At 36.1% G+C, this 17,455-nt stretch overlaps 1 protein-coding gene across 1 annotated transcript in view; it reads left to right on the top strand.

Annotated features, from left to right (window-relative positions):
- Positions 1–1,666: 1,666 nt before the first annotated feature.
- LOC126882361 (zinc metalloproteinase nas-1-like) overlaps positions 1,667–17,455 on the top strand; it is an 89,280-nt gene continuing 73,491 nt past the window's right edge. Inside the window, exon 1 of the mRNA XM_050647253.1 lies at positions 1,667–2,662. Within this exon, the coding sequence (XP_050503210.1) occupies positions 1,716–2,591 (876 nt within the window). The 5' untranslated portion in view covers positions 1,667–1,715 and the 3' untranslated portion in view covers positions 2,592–2,662. The remainder of the gene's footprint in view (positions 2,663–17,455) is intronic.

Below are 17,455 nucleotides of genomic sequence, written 5' to 3'. Positions count from 1 at the left end.
AATAAACCTCGCTCCAATGAATTGTTACACCCGAACGTACTTCCTTAGGGGTGAACAAGTCTCACGGGTCGGGTTGGATCAAATTGCTTGCTTGCTTGATCCACTGCCTCTCCTCTCGTACCCACTGCATTCCGAAAAGCAAACTGTGTACGGCTGATTTTTTCTTCGCACAGTCTATATCCTTTGATGTATAATTTTTAGAAATAATTTTAAAATATGGCTCATTAAGCTGATGGTTCGGACATAACTTCACGAAACGGATTTTGTTTTCTTTGATAAAGCAATAAAGGTCGACTTCAGCCATGTCCTTGGTATTACAACAAACTTCTGCGCTTGTGAGAAATATATATTTTTTCTCTCTTGTTGTACAATATACTATTCTTCACAATTTTATTAATGTAATAAATTATAATAATAACATAAATTGTAATAAGATCTAGCGAATAACTGTATAATTTGCTACCTAAATTGTAATTTTGAAGCGTCATTCTCAAAATAACATATTTACAGGGCATAACGCGTTTGCTACATAACGTTTTGCTCATTTCTCGAGAATATTGTGTTTTGCACTTGTGGCACTATTGAACTAGGTGTGCGATATGAATTGCCAGGTCCAGGATCGTTGTCATCTTTTAGTTGTGATATTATTTGTTCAACTTCATCTGATGTGATTGGTAGTGTAGATTGGTGGTCATCACATTACATATATAGGACGGAGCTTGTTCGGATCTAGTATCATCAAAAATTCTTAAATGTAGTTAGTCCATATGCAGATTTTTTGGTTTTTGTCTGTGATGATATTACCCTGTTGGTCTTGAATTTTGCTAGCTTTGTTGAATTTATGAAGACCAGCTGCTTGTTTCACCTTTTTATGCATGTTAAACATATCTTGTTTTTGTTCTAACAACTCTATCTCTTCACACTCTGACTTTAACCAATTCTTTTTGACCTTTCGTATTTCAGTTCTTATTTTCCTCTGAATCGTGTTATACATTATTTTGTTGTTCTTTGATTTTCTATTTTGTTCCATGAGTTGTAGTATATTGTCATTCATCCAACTTTTTCTTTTCTCTTTCTTTTCTATTATATGTTCTTCTCTGATGTTGTTTTTAATTGATTCTTAGATGTTATGCTCAACATAAACATTAACATAATATATTTATTTATACAGGGTTTTCAAATATTTTTGAATAAATTAACTGACAGGAACAGAAGAGTTTAAGCAATTTATTTTATTCAAACTACATTTTGTTACTGTTGTAGCGCAAACATTGTATTTCGCTTAAATCCAATGTTCAAACTGTATTAAGGGACAAGTGGGTGAGTTTTAACATTGAATTTAAGCGAAAAACAATATTTATTTGTCAAACAAACATTTATTTCTATTTTCTGGCAGCATTAAAATGTATTTTGAATTAAATACATTCTTCTTTTTTTCTTTCAATTCCACCGTTTTGTTCCACCGTTTTTCAAATTTTCGAAAATAAAGACGTAAACAATTGTATACCATAAGTGCTTCCACCCTATATCTTGCAAAAATTTTATTATATTCATAAACTGGATTTATTGATTTTTAGAAAATTAAAATAATAAAACTTATTTTATTATTAGCTGAAAACAATTAATTTTTTGTATAAAAAGCATAGGTAAACTAAATTCTGTCAAATACAAATTTTATCTGTAGTGTAGTATAGTATAGGAAGTGAATTTCAAAGATGCAATGTTTATTGCTTTTTGTTGTTATATTATATGTTACCGATGTTAACACTCAGCTGTTGCAGTTAAAAAATTTCAAAGTTGGTGAATGTACATATCAGGGAGAACGTAAACAATCTCCAGAACCAAGTCCATGTTCAAGCAGCAAGACGACGAAGCTAAGAAATGCTTCACCAAATGCTGCTCTGTGGGATGATGGACGAGTACCATATATCTTAAAAGGATCTTTTACAGACCGTCAGAAGAGCATTTTGGAAAAGGTTATGGGCCTCTACAAATATTACACATGCATTAAATTTGTACCCAAAACAAGAAATGACAAATCTTATGCGAAAATTATCAATGAGGTTAATACATGTTGCTCTGAAATTGGTAAGGTTCCTGGGGGTGGTTTTACCGTAGTAGATCTAGGTCCACGTTGTTTTGAAGAAGAAGAAGCTGGAACTGTAATACATGAATTAATGCACCTTATTGGATTTTATCATGAACATAACAGATCAGATAGAAATGATTATATTGAGCTTACTCTGGCAAACGTAAATCCAAATTATACAAGTGAATTTGACATAGAGAGTGGCAATACGTTCAATATTCCCTACGACTACGATTCAACCATGCACTATGGTCCTTTTCATGGCGCTAGGTCATATTCCCACAAGATCTTTGTTCCAAAAGATAAGAGTGTGTCGGAGTCCCGTTTGGGACAGATATGTGGATTTAGTAAACGTGACATTACAAAAATAAATATCTTGTATAATTGCCCGCAGAAGACTGCCGAACTAAACCTCAAAGATGATCTTCTTTACGGGGTGGATATATCAACTGCAGAACAAGTAAAGTATGAAAAAAATGTAAATCAATGTACTACATGCTAAATATGTACTAATTTTTAGATACTGGTTAAAGGTAAAATTTACATTAGTATTCATATTACATATAGGTATAGGTATTATACTTTTAAAAATGTAATATTTTAATAATATATTTTATGGTGTAGGAGTCCATTATTGTGTTTTAATTGCTTAATTACCAACTACATAATAGTATAGGTACTTTATAAGCCCGATCAAAGAACTGTTACGCGATTGACTCTACTATTTTATTTATTTATATTTTTAGGCACTAATTTAAATAAAGGAAGACTTACTTATATTATTTTATTTACATCACTTATTTATCTTAATAATTACAAATAACACCAACTAACACATCTAATTTATTTACAACTCAAATTTATGATTTATTTAACTAAACATAATAACTTCGATAACTAATATATACATTTCATTAAATCCGATTTCGAATACAATTATATCACGCGTCGCGGCTCGTTCATTGACTGACTGGCCTGTGCTCGAATTCCTGTTCTTAAATACTCTGACAGCGGTCGCCTCGAATCGCCGTGGAAGGTCTGGCCTTTACTCGTAAGCCCGGGAAGCATCGAGAATAATTAGGCCGGGTCATGAGGCGTCACATTGCCCCCTCCTTAAAAGATGGTTCCTCCTGGAACCTTGTCGGGACTGGAACTGGATGCTGGTATCGGCAACTGGACCCTCTTTTACAACTCCCAGTTGTATAAAAGTGGCAGGGGACGGTCTTCTCTCCGCACCAGTAACTATGCGGATTGCAACAGACTAACACCTGGACCTCGGTGTCTTGGAAAATTTCTTCTACCATATTTCGGATAACTCTCCAGTCTAATTGGCTGTATTCTAACTTTGGCATGGCTAACTTTTGCACGTCGGACTCCAACACGTGCTCTCTCAATTGAATTAATGCATCCCATACATCTTGGTAGGTAGGTTGGTCACGGAAAGTGTCTTTTGTTACCAGATAGAATAGGTAACGTGATGCATCTTGGAGTTTCAATGCTTTGCCAGGAGCTGGCAGTTGGCATTGAAGTTCTGCAACTCGACAAAACTTCCTTCGGAAGGCGGATGCCAACCCTCGTGCGTCTTTGATACTGGCCGGGATGGTATGGGCCAGCGAATAGTCATCGGGAAGTGCGAGAAGATCTAGCTTTTCTTCAGTGGTAACACCATGTCTTGCTTTACCGGTACCTCCGTAGGCACCCATGAACTCTTCAAAGGTAAGGTCAGGTATTCCTCGAATTTGGTTGACTTCCACTTCTTCATCTACGTCGTGGTCTCCCTCGTACGGCGCCAACCGGTTATGGTGGACTATCATCGGCTTTCCCCTAGGAATCTTGCTTATTCGGTAGATAACGTCATTGATTTTCTTGACAATGAGGTACGGACCTTCCCAGAACTGCTGCAACTTGGGAGAACAACCTGTTCGCTTCTTTGGATTATAAAGCCAGATTTTGTCGTTCTCCTTGAAACATCCCCTCTCGGCTTGGGTATCGTATCGTTTCTTCATTCGGTCGCTAGCGATCTGAAGATTAGAACGGACCAACTCATGTATATCGTCCATTCTTCTTCGTAATTCATTCACGTAATCCTCACCAGCAACATCTTCTCCAGGTCGACATCCAAACTCTAGATCACAGGGTAGACGCATCTCACGTCCAAATAGGACTTTTGCTGGTGTTTGGCCAGTTGATTCATTAACAGCAGATCTATAGGCCATTGCGAAGAACGGAAGGTACTGGTCCCAGTCTCGTTGATGATTGGACACCATCTTTGTCAAATACTTGCCGACTGTCCTATTCATATGCTCCACCATTCCATCCGATTGCGGGTGATAGGCCGTGGTTCTTGTCTTCTTCATGCCTAGTTTATCACAGATTCCTTGAAATAGATCGCTCTCAAAGTTCCTTCCTTGGTCACTATGGATCTCCAGAGGTACTCCAAATCGGCTGATGAAGTCTTTGATTAACACATCTGCAATAGTGGCGGCCTTCTGGTCTGGAATTGCGTAGATCTCCACCCACTTCGTGAAGTAATCCATTACCACCAACATGTATTTGCATCCATTGTCACTTTCTGGAAATGGCCCGGCAATATCCAAAGCTATTCTTTCAAACGGACTTCCAACATTGTACTGTCTCATAGGAGCCTTTCTTTTCCGGTAGGGCCCGTTACTTGTAGCACAGGTAGTACATTTCTTACACCAGTCCTTCACATCGTCGGAACTATTCATCCAATAAAATCGTTCCCGAATTCTCTGAAGGGTCTTCTTTACACCAAAATGCCCTCCTGATGGACTGTCGTGTAACTGACGAAGTACTTCGGCTACTCTGCTCTTTGGAATCACCAACTGTGTTCTCCTCACCGAACCATCATTATTTTCTATTACTCGTTTAAGCAAGCTGTCTTCCAAGATAAATGAGTCCCACTGGGCCCAATACGTCTTAACTACTAAGCCTAGGCTTGATATTTCTTGCCAAGATGGTCGACGATTTTCTTCTTTCCATTTTCGAATCTTCTGTAAAACTGGATCTTTTTCTTGTTCTTCCTTGATCTTGGTAGGCGTCCACTCATCGTTGACCACTGTTGTTCTTAGTACTGCTGCTTCCTTTGACTCTGTTTTGTTGCAATGGGAACATTCTGCTGGACACGGTCTTCTAGATAGAGAATCAGCGTTCCTGTGGCTAACTCCGGCCCGATGCTCGATCTTGAAATCATATTCTTGAAGTCGTTCAATCCATCTGGCTATCTGACCCTCTGGATTCTTAAACTGCATTAACCATTTAAGGGCGGCATGGTCGGTTTGGATTAGAAACTTCCTTCCGTAGAGGTATTGATAGAAGTGTTCCACTGATTTTACTACTGCTAGAAGTTCTCTTCTCGTGACGCAATAATTTCGTTCAGGTTTTGAAAGCACTTTACTAAAATATCCAAGGACTCGTTCCTGTCCTCCTTGGATCTGCGACAGCACTCCTCCAATTCCCACATTGCTTGCATCCGTATCTAAGATGAACTCTCCTTCTGGCAGTGGATACCCTAATATTGGCGCTGTAATTAAATGCCTCTTCAAAGTTTCAAAGGCCGTTTGGCAGTCTCCATCCCAGCAATAATCCTTTGCTACCTCTGTAAGTCGCGTTAATGGCTTAGCAATATCTGCAAACTTCTTAATGAATCTCCGGTAGTATGTACATAGTCCCAGAAAACTTCTCACTTGATGTTTATCAGTTGGTTCAGGCCATTCCTTAATGGAATCGATTTTTCCTTTATCCACGGCCACTCCTTCTTTGCTGACTATATGGCCTAAATAATTGACTTTACTTTGAAATAGCTGGCATTTCTTGGGATTTAACATTAACTGGGCAGCTTTAAGTCGTTTAAAAACGTCTTCTAAATTCTTCAGGTGGTCTTCAAACGTCTCCCCCAAAACGATTATGTCGTCTAAATACACCAGGCATGTTTTCCAAGATAACCCTCTCAACACATTTTCCATAAGCCTCTCAAATGTCGCAGGAGCATTACAGAGTCCAAACGGCATAACCTTGAATTCCCATAATCCAGATCCTGTCGTGAAGGCCGTCTTCTCCTTGTCCACTGGATCCATTTCTACCTGCCAATATCCAGACTCCAAGTCCAACGTAGAAAACAATTTACTTCCAGCCAATGTGTCCAACGTGTCGTCGATCCGAGGCAGAGGATAACTATCTTTCTTGGTAACATTATTCAACAAACGGTAGTCCACACAGAACCTCGTAGTTCCATCTTTCTTCTTGACCAGGACCACCGGAGAGACCCATGGGCTCGTAGAACTTTCTATCACCCCGTATTTCTTCATTTCTTGAACAATCCTTTCAGCTTCCTCTCTCTTCGCCTGTGGTAATCGTCGAGCTGATTGACGAATTGGCCTAGCGGTACCAGTGTCAATTTTATGTTTGACAACTGTCGTTCTTCCTGTCTTTCCTCCTTTCGGTACGAATATGTCACGATATTGCCTAAGAAATTCCCTTAATTTTCTTTTTTCCATTTGATTTAGAGATTGGCCTGCAACTGCAACCATTTGGTCGAACTTGTCGTTGGAATTATCTGATGTTGTCGTCTGACGGATTATGGACGTCACGGGTACACAAGTTCCTACTTTTGTCTCCTTCTTGATGGTCACTGGGTAGTCATTGACATTAATCAATCTCACGGGAATTTCTTTAGCAGAAGTAACCAATTCCTTTCCAATTATGATTCCTCGGCCAACCTCCTCGTCGTGGTTCCATGGCTCCATCATAACAGGCGTTCCTTCTTCTACAGTTCCCTGTAGCCGCGCTACGATGATCGTTTCACTCCTCGCGGGCACAACTGTATCTTCTTTAATGGCTGCTAGCACAGTTCTGTCATCATGTGGATGAAGAAATACCTCCTCGTTGCCAACTTTGATTACCCTATTCTTAAAATCCAATTGAAATCCATGCAAATTCATTACGTCCATTCCTAATATAATATCTTCTTCGATGTCTGCAACTATGACAGTATGGACGAACTTTTCTGCTCTAATCCCTAATTGTATCTGGATTTCTCCATGGGTGTTGGCGTTTTCACCTGTGGCAGTCCGCAGTCGCAACCTCGTTGGTAAGAGTTTCTTACGGCTGTTTAAAACTGACGGTCGTATAATGGTCCTGGTCGCTCCGGTATCCACCAACAATGTATACTTTTTACCATTTATTTCTCCATCCACATATACGCTATCTTCACGACACTTCAAAGAAGCTATTAGTATGAGAGGGTCTTTGGAAAAGTTGCGGGTCGAAGCTGCCCCCCTAAGGCCGACCCGTTCTAGTTTTCCTGCTGGTGAGTCTCTTGATTGTTATTGTACCTAGGGTACTTACATGAACTCCGTACGTGTCCCATTTCCCCACAGTTCCAGCACCTTATGGTCTTCGTTTTCTTGGATGCAATGTCTTTCATCATATTAACAAGCTGGTCAAATTTGTCCTCATCCTGTTCCTCTTTCACAGTCCTCACTTTACTGTACCCACCAGAGGCCTGGGTAGCTGATTCGTATTCGAGGGCGGCAGACAAGACATCGACCAGCGTCTTGTGACGAGCTAATCGCAGTGTTCTTTGCATTTCATGATCACGCAGGCCATCAATAAATGTTTGAACAGCCAACTTTTCCATCATGTCTTCGGGAGCTGTTGGATATGCATATCGTACCAACCTGGCAATATCGACCTCGTATTCTTGAAGAGCTTCATCTTTCTTTTGTCTTCGATTTTTAAACTGCGACTGATAGACATGCTCTAAATGTTCGTGCCCGTATCGCATATTCAGTCTCTTCTTCAGCTGCTCGAAGTCATCTGTCTCCTCTACGGCTATGGTCTGGAGGACATCCAAAGCGTCGCCTCGAAGAGCAATAGTGAGGTTTACAGCTTTTTCTTTTTCGGACCATCCGTTCGCTCTGGCCGCAGATTCGAACTGTTTCATGTAGTTGTTCCATGATGACTTTCCGTCGAAATTTGGCACCTTAACACGAGCATGACCTACACTCCCTTCAACTATCGACCGTGGCTCCAATTTGTATTTAGTTTCATCATCTTTAATATCTGTTAAGATGGGTTCCACCACTTTGTCCACTTTTTCAGTTTCCTCCAGTTTCTTTTCTATTTCCTTGATCTTTTCTTCAAAAGTAGATTTTATGGACGATATCTTGTCGTCGAAATCCGAAGTGACCTTAGAGATGTTAGCAGAGATCTCGTTAGTCATTTTGCTTTCAAGGGATGAAATATCACCCGAAACTTTCTTCTCTAACGATGCAATATCTGTCGAAACTTTCAAAACATCCGAGGAAACTTGGGAGATTTCACTAGAAACTTTGTTCTCTAACGATGTAATGTCTGTCGAAACTTGGGAGATTTCACTAGAAACTTTGCTCTCTAACGATGTAATGTCTGTCGAAACTTGGGAGATTTCACTAGAAACTTTGCTCTCTAACGATGTTATTGACGAAATTAAAGCAGCATGCTTGTCTTCAAACACGTAAGTTTCTGGATCATGACCCTCTTCTTTTAGTGCGTTCTTCAGACGTTCAACTAGATCAGCCTTTTTGCCAGTAGAACTCAGGTCCCTTTCTTCCAATTCAAGTCTCAGGTCTGCAATTGTTAGCTTACACAAGGAAGGCATGATCACACACTTTATTTATTACGATTTATATTTTATTTATTTTTAAAGGTTCCACACTCTATTTAAACCGAAAATTTACGCTGAATTGATTTATTTCAAGTATCTTCACTTCTGCACCATTTTGTTACGCGATTGACTCTACTATTTTATTTATTTATATTTTTGGGCACTAATTTAAATAAAGGAAGACTTACTTATATTATTTTATTTACATCACTTATTTATCTTAATAATTACAAATAACACCAACTAACACATCTAATTTATTTACAACTCAAATTTATGATTTATTTAACTAAACATAATAACTTCGATAGCTAATATATACATTTCATTAAATCCGATTTCGAATACAATTATATCACGCGTCGCGGCTCGTTCATTGACTGACTGGCCTGTGCTCGAATTCCTGTTCTTAAATACTCTGACAGCGGTCGCCTCGAATCGCCGTGGAAGGTCTGACCTTTACTCGTAAGCCCGGGAAGCATCGAGAATAATTAGGCCGGGTCGTGAGGCGTCACAGAACACATAACACATAACCATATACAAATATGTAGTGGATTTGAAAATGATTCAAAATATCTCGATAAAAACTGACTTTTCGAAAAAGTACTAGGAGCCAAAAAAGTTTTAAAAATAATGTGTGTAAATAATGGTACTACAATAATAATTTAATTGGAACGTACACAAAAGTTTGGGGGGTTTAAAGGAGTTAAACCCCCATAAAATTTTTATAGGGTGTCCAAATTTCACTCTATTTTTTTTTAAGATTCTACCATCATAAGAATGCCAGATGTCCATTTTCAATAAAAAATCTTTAATAGTTTTCGATATATTGGAAAAAATCGATTTTCATTTTGTAACTTCAAAGGGTTGTAACTTTTTTTGTATGCACATTTGTACCAAGGTAAGTTAGGTTCAATCAAACTATTTTTGGTCCCAGAATATGTGATTAAATTTATGACCTGTATTTTCGTTACAACCTGTATATCTAGCAGCGGATTTTTGAATGTTTGCCTCGTTTAAGTGCACTTTTTACGTTTAAATACCATTAGAATAGAATAGAAATATATATTATTGTCAATAAAAGTTATACAATTTTTAAAGAAGCTTAAAGCATAAAATAGAGTCAGAAAAAAAAATAATAACAATAACAAATGCAATTTTCTGAAATTTGATAAATCATCAATATACATAAAAAAATTACAAGTTAATAAAGTAATGAAAAAAAAACCGATATATTGCAAACTTAATATAAATTGCAAATTAAACATACAACAAAATAAAATGCAGACATAGGAACTATTCAATATTTACTCTGAATGTGTATTTAAGGAAGCTACCCAGGCAACCAAACGACGTTTTTATAACGTAGATAACACGTCATAAAAATGACCAATTGACGTGTTTCTATGACGTAGTAGTGACGTTGAAAATCACGTGTATTTGTCTCATCGATTTGACGTCATAATTGTGACGATTTTAAAACGTAATCGTATCTACGTTTTTTTCACGTCAAGATCGTGACGATTTTCAAACGTCAAAAAGATGACGACTCTTATACGTCGGTAAAATCACGTCTTTAATATTTTCAAAAAGTGACCTCTTTCAGATGTTTCAAAATAGTATAAAAGAATAGGTAACATGAAACCTATAGGCCTACTTCCCATGTGTCGAAGATATACTACCACTTGTTTAAGATCGATTGTGCGCTAGAAGCAGCATTCATTCTGCATGATTGTACCAGCCCTCACGTTATATAATTTTCACTAAAATACCAACTATATATACCTACTTACTGTGTCAAAACTGAAACAACATATATATGAAACTAATAAATAATTTATTAACAAATTATCCAGCATACTTAATATCTTACTTTAACGCTTAATTAAAAACAAATAAACATAACCTCAAATAGTTGTCAAGAAGAATTACTGCATTAAACTAACTCACTGAGCAAAAACGCATAAAAATCTCTTAATTAACACGTTTCTTCAACTAATTATCTAAATGAAAAGTCTTATTTTACCACACAAGACACAAACCGCGTAAACAATAAATGATAAATTTCTTATGAACATTTACCTAAACGAAATTGTTTGGAGTCAATACAAACAAGCAAGCTCCTCCCAATTTTGTGACGTCAGACTTAGGCTGTCTGAAATTAAAACGTTTTTTAAACGTAATTTTAACGTCATTAATCTTACGTATTTAAAATCACCTACAAAAGACGTATATATGACGTAATGTTCAAACACGTGTTATATTCAACCAAAAACTGACGTTTCCTCAACGTTATATGACGTCACTTGGTTGCCTGGGTAGACGGTTGTGCGAAAAGAGTATTAATAAATGGTGAATGGTTGAATAACAATAGATGTGCAGATGACACCATAGTTTTTGCAGATAATCTGAATGATTTACAGATATAAACAAATCGTATAACAGAAGTCAGCAACAGGTACGGACTAGCTCTTAACATAAAAAAAAATTTATGACAATTAGTAAAAACCAACAATTACTAAACGTTCAACTTACAATAAACCAACAGGATATCGAAAGAGTTCAGAATACATACCTGGGCACGAATTTAAATAGCCAATGGGACCACTAAACAGAAATTAAACAGCGAATAATAAAAGCGACAGCAGCATACGCTAGAATGAGACCCATTTTCAACAGTTGAGGTAATATCACTAAAAACAAAATACCGTCTGTTGAAATGCTACATATTCACAGTTCTGCTCTACGGAATGGAAGCGTGGACACTAACTGTTGCATCTATGAATCGGCTCGAAGCTTTCGAAATGTGGTGTTATATGCGCATCTTACGTATATCCTGGGTTAACCGAATTACTAATGTGGAAGTCCTGCGTAGAATGGGGAACGAGTGTGAAATTCTCATAACCACCAAAAGAAAAAAATAGGATATCTAGGACATGTAATGAGCAAACAAGAACGTTACGGCCTTCTCCGACTGATTCTCCAAGGGAAGGTAAATGTTACAAGAGGACCGGGAAGAAGACGCATTTCCTGGCTTCAAAATTTACGAAAGTGGTAGAACACGACTTTGACTGAACTGTTTCACGCTGAGGTAAACAAAGTCAAGATAGCCATGATGATCGCCAACATCCGGAACGAATAGGCACTTTAAAAAGAAGATAGGAACTAATAAGTTTAAGCTGCTGCATGTGACACCCTAATATAGATAAATATACTACTTTAGTTACTTGTACATTACTGTAATTTCTTAGTTAGTCATTAAGAAACTCTTCTAATGAATAATATGGTATTTTAGATAGATGAGCTTTTGTCGTTTTACGGAACTTGGGGAAAGATGTTGCAGATTTTAGTTGTAAAGGGAGATGGTTGTATAGTGTTTTTTTGCGGAATATAATATAGATTTCTTTACTAACTCAGAGGACGGGATCTGTAAATCGACATCAAAAGTTGAATTTCTGGTGGAGTAGTCATGATGAGGCCTTGCTGAAAAGACATGCATGTGTTTACGAATTGAGCAACCAGTTTCTAAAATATACAAAGATGGAAGGGATAAAATTCCGTGATCTTATTTGAAGTAATTTCTGGAACGTGCTGTTCTATAGAGCATTTCACCATTTCACCCGATTTACCATATATGATAAAATTGTATAAGGATCTAAAAAAAGAGAATATAAAGATAACGAATAATGTAAATTATAATTTGTATCGAGAGGTTAGAGCGCGAACCTTTTCGGTGTGAACCGATCTTGCGCCTCAAAGAGCGCTATTAAAATATTGATATCTCGGCAGAAAATAAACATTTTTCTAAGCTCAGAATGTTCCTTTGAAGTTCTCCTATCATTATTATTAATTAAAGTATAAATGTTTATTGCTCAAATTTGCTTAAAATCCTTATAAACAAACTAATGTCCCTATAATTTTTTTTAAGAAAATTCTAACTTTAAGCGGATATAATTTTAAATTAAGACAATTAACAAACTTTATTTTAAAGTCTATGCATTATATTTTAAAGTCTATGCTTTAAAATGAGACTGTAGCTTCGATAAATAAAATACCTATTTTGCAAATTGCAATTTTTTTTTAAATAATTTGACAATAACTTAAGTTCTAATTATTCGGTTTAAGTTTGGCGCCATTTTCTTTGTTTTTTATTAAGGGAATAGGCGATAAATGTCGCCTGCCAAAGTGTTCAATATGTTTTAAATTAAGGTAGGTATTTGTTGTTTTCTAATCTTGAGAAAACTGATAAGTATTTTTGAAAAATTTAAACGCAGAATGAAAGAATGCATTATTGCCGAGGGTAGAAGTCCCTGAAAACTTCTATAAAGGCTGGTTGACATTACTAGTGAATAACGAACGTGGCTCACGCTTACTTAGTTCCCCTTGCTAGACGACTAATGTAAACAGGGGCCTGATTCTAATTCATTTCGACAGTCGCAATTTCATTTCGACACCGCCATAACAGCCGCAGAGTATAGCGATTCTTATTCATTTCGATATTAGTTACAACTGGGGATATTAACCCTATCGTGTTGAGACTGCTCAGAATTTGGGTTGGCGCTCCGGTTTATTGGAATTTGTTGATAGTCTGGGAAAGTTATCGAAAAAATACCATTTTTGGAAAAAAATTTTACCAGCTATTTTATTGCTAAAATCGGATCTTAAGATTGCATATATTAGTTATATGGGGTATGACCAGTCCGCAGAAAGTGTGTTATTTTATTTATAAACAAATTAGCACTCCTAAATATTCTTTTTTTTTTTTTCAATTAGTGGTCTCCTAAAACTCCTAAAATTTTTCCTTTGAGCCAAAAACACTCAAATAGAAATTCACGGTAATTTAGTTCTGCACAAAGCTATTTTTTTTTTCGATTTCCTTCAACAAAAATTTTACTCAGAAAATCCGAGTTTTCCCAAAAAATCTGCAATTTTCAATTGAAATTTTAGGGAAGTACCTAATTATTTATCAATAATTAAATAATTGATGACATGAAAGATTTATTATAGTAGATTATACAGAGGGGCTAAATTATGGAATAAATTCATTTCTTTAAAACGGACGATTTTGGAGCAAAATCCCGAAAGAGGTCGATTTTTATTTTTAAATTACAATTTTTTGGCATATATTTCATACTAGTGACGTCATCCATCTGAGCGTGATGACGTAATCGATAATTTTGTTAATGGGAATAGGGGTCGTGTGGTAGGCAATTTGAAAGGGCGTTCAATTCTCTATTCAGTAATATAAACATTAATATCATTAGGTATTTATAAAATCCTTTATAAAAGGTATATTTGTTAAAATCCCTATACAGGGCTTCATCAAAGCCAGAACTAGTTTTCAATCGGTTGACCGATCATCATCAGTGCAATCCTAAAATGTGTACAACCAGATAAAATGATGCAAAGTATTTGAAATGTTGACTAAGGTTAAAAAAATTTTATAGGTTATACTCACTTAGAATCTACATGCAAGCCACCAAAGTAAAAATAACAGGGTAAAAACCCTTTACAATTGATCCGTCATCGGAACATATGACTAAGATGTGAATTATAACATGGATGATTAAGATATCCAATGTTTTTCGCCCGAGGTACCAATGAGCTCTATCTGACAAGTTCACATCATGACTGTATGGAAACAAGTGATTTTGATAACGGAAATTCTGAATGGTGACGTTATCAAAATCACTTGTTTCCATACAGTCATGATGTGAACTTGTCAGATAGAGCTCATTGGTACCTCGGGCGAAAAACATTGGATATCTTAATCATCCATGTTATAATTCACATCTTAGTCATATGTTCCGATGACGGATCAATTGTAAAGGGTTTTTACCCTGTTATTTTTACTTTGGTGGCTTGCATGTAGATTCTAAGTGAGTATAACCTATAAATTTTTTTTAACCTTGGTCAACATTTCAAATACTTTGCATCATTTTATCTGGTTGTACACATTTTAGGATTGCACTGATGATGATCGGTCAACCGATTGAAAACTAGTTCTGTCTTTGATGTAGCCCTGTATAGGGATTTTAACAAATATACCTTTTATAAAGGATTTTATGTTTTTGTAATGGTATACAGCCAACTACAGGAAATTTTTCCTCGTGGATTTGGATCATTAGGTATTTATACAGGGTTGCCAAAAAATAATTTTGAATTAAATTAATTGGCGCAAAAAGAAGAATGTATGTAATTTATTTAACTCAAAATACATTGTACTGCTGTCAGAAAATAGAAAAAAAGGTTTATTTCACAAATAAACATTTCTTTTCCCTTAAATTAAATCACAAACAGCCTCCCTCCTACCTATTGGAAGTTTGAAAATTTAATTTAAGCTAAAAGCAATGTTTATTTGCAAAATAAACATTTTTTTCTATTTTCTGACAGCATTAGAATGTATTTTGAGTTAAATAAATGACATGCATTCTTCTTCTTGCGTCAATTAATTTAATTCAAAAATTTTTTTGGCCTCCCTGTATAATAATGATATTAATGTTTATAATACTGAATAGAGAATTGAACGCCTTTGTAAATGAGCTACAACACGAACGCCTATTCCTATTTAAAAAAATAATCGATTACGTCATCACGCTAGGATGGATGACGTCACTAGTTTGAAATATATGCCAAAAAATTTAATTGAAAAATAAAAATCGACCTGTTTCGGGATTTTTCTCTAAAATCGTCCATTTTAGAAAAAAAGAAATCATTCCATAATTTAGCCCCTTTCTGTATATCAGGAGACGGGCGACAATCTAACCAATAGTTTAGCAAAAATTAAAATGTTAATTAAAAAATTTCGGTCGAAATAATAACCAGAAAGATTATGATACACCAGAATAACTATAATTTTCGTATAAAAAAGCACTATACCTATTCAACGTACCTTACAGGATTGAAATTGGACCATTTGAGCGGTCTGAGGAATGTTATAAAGAAACAATTTTTTGGCTTATAAACAAACAGAACCCCTCAGAAAATATTAGATTAAATTAAAAAGTTAACGCTGTTGAAAAGGGCACGGCTTCTGTATCCTTTTCGAATAAAAAAAAAAAATTGAATTGCGATGGTGATTCCAGGCATAACCGGTCAAATTTGACCGGCATTTGCGACAGAGTTATAAACAACAGGATTTTAATCTTTGAACCATTAGATACCTTTTAATTCCGGTCCTCTTTGTACATACAAATTTTCATATATTTAAGACACTCATAATAAAAAACATTTATGTCACTGTCACCAAATTATTTAATTATTGATAAATAATTACTTCCCTCAAATTTTAGTTGAAAATTAAAGATTTTGTTTGGAAAACCCGAATTTTCCGAGGAAAATTTCCGTCGAAGGAAATTGGAATAAATTATCAATGTGCAGAATTAAATTACTGTCAATTTTTATGTGAGTGTTTTGGTTTAAAGTTAAAATTTTCGGAGTTATTGAGCAATAATAAAAAAAAAAGATTTCGGGGCGCTAATTTGTTTATAAACAAAATAGCACACTTTCTGTGGATTTTGCACAGCTATATTACTAATATAGGAAATCTTAAGATTTGATTTCAGCATGTCCAGCAATAAAATAGCTGGTAATTAATTTTCCTTGTTTTTTACTAATTTTCCCAGATTATTACCTTACATCTTTCATTGAGTTGATGAATCATGTTGTGGACATTCTCAGTTATTATATTTCTAATTTAATACTATTCTATCTAATTCCTCAAAACAAGCAAATTTTAATTAAACCCAGCTATATTATAATAATACCTTTTGCTTTAGTTTTCCTTGCAAGAAATAAACAAAACACAGATTTAGCCATACGGATTACACTCCCTCAGATACCTACGGTATCAAAAGGATTGAGCTCTGGTGGGACTCTTTCCATGTTATCGAGCCGTAGGTGACTTGGTATGCAGGTGTATCTCCCAAAAATTTTCGTACACTTCTGGTCGTCGCGAGTAGTACAGCTTTCTGCATGGTCTTATAAAAATGTTCATTCAGACCCAGCTTTTTGATGCTTTCGAGGAGGGTCTTCGGAATGACTCTAGTAGTAGACATAATAATCGGTATTGTCTGGGTACTTTGCATTCTCCATTGTCTCCGTATTTGAATTTCCAGATCTCTGTACTTGGCGATCTTTTCAGTAAATTTACTACGTAGATTATTGTTGTTAGGTATCGCCATATCAATTAGTGTTGTTTGTCTTGTTAATTTATTAACTAGTACGAGATCTGGTCTATTATGTGCCACTGTTTGGTCTGTGAGCACAGCGCGGCCCCAGTATAGCTTATAGTTGCCATCCTCAGGCATACTCTCAGGAATGTATTGATAATATGGGAGATGGTCTGTTTGGAGAAATCCCAGTTTGATAGCTATCTCTTGAAGAAGGATCTTTCCAACTGAGTCATGCCGTTCCTTGTATTCAGTTGCAGCAAATGCCTGACAGCCCCCGGTAATATGTTGGATGGTTTCTTGGGCTTGACATCCATATCGGCATCTGTCATTTTGAACCTGAGGGTCTTTGACGATATATTTCAGGTAATTTCTGGTTGGTATAACCTGATCTTGAATGGCCAGTATTGATCCCTCCGTTTCAGGGAACATCCTTCCTGATGTCAACTAATTGTTCGACGCTGTATTGTCGACCTAGTCTTGGCTGACCTCATTGGGATGTCGCCCGTGTAAAGGTTTACCCATCCA

The sequence above is a fragment of the Diabrotica virgifera genome, chromosome 3, assembly GCF_917563875.1.
Source record: "Diabrotica virgifera virgifera chromosome 3, PGI_DIABVI_V3a".
Taxonomy (NCBI): Eukaryota; Metazoa; Arthropoda; class Insecta; order Coleoptera; family Chrysomelidae; genus Diabrotica; species Diabrotica virgifera.
The sequence above is the reverse complement of the archived record's forward strand: the minus strand, read 5'-3'. Positions and strand labels throughout refer to the sequence as shown.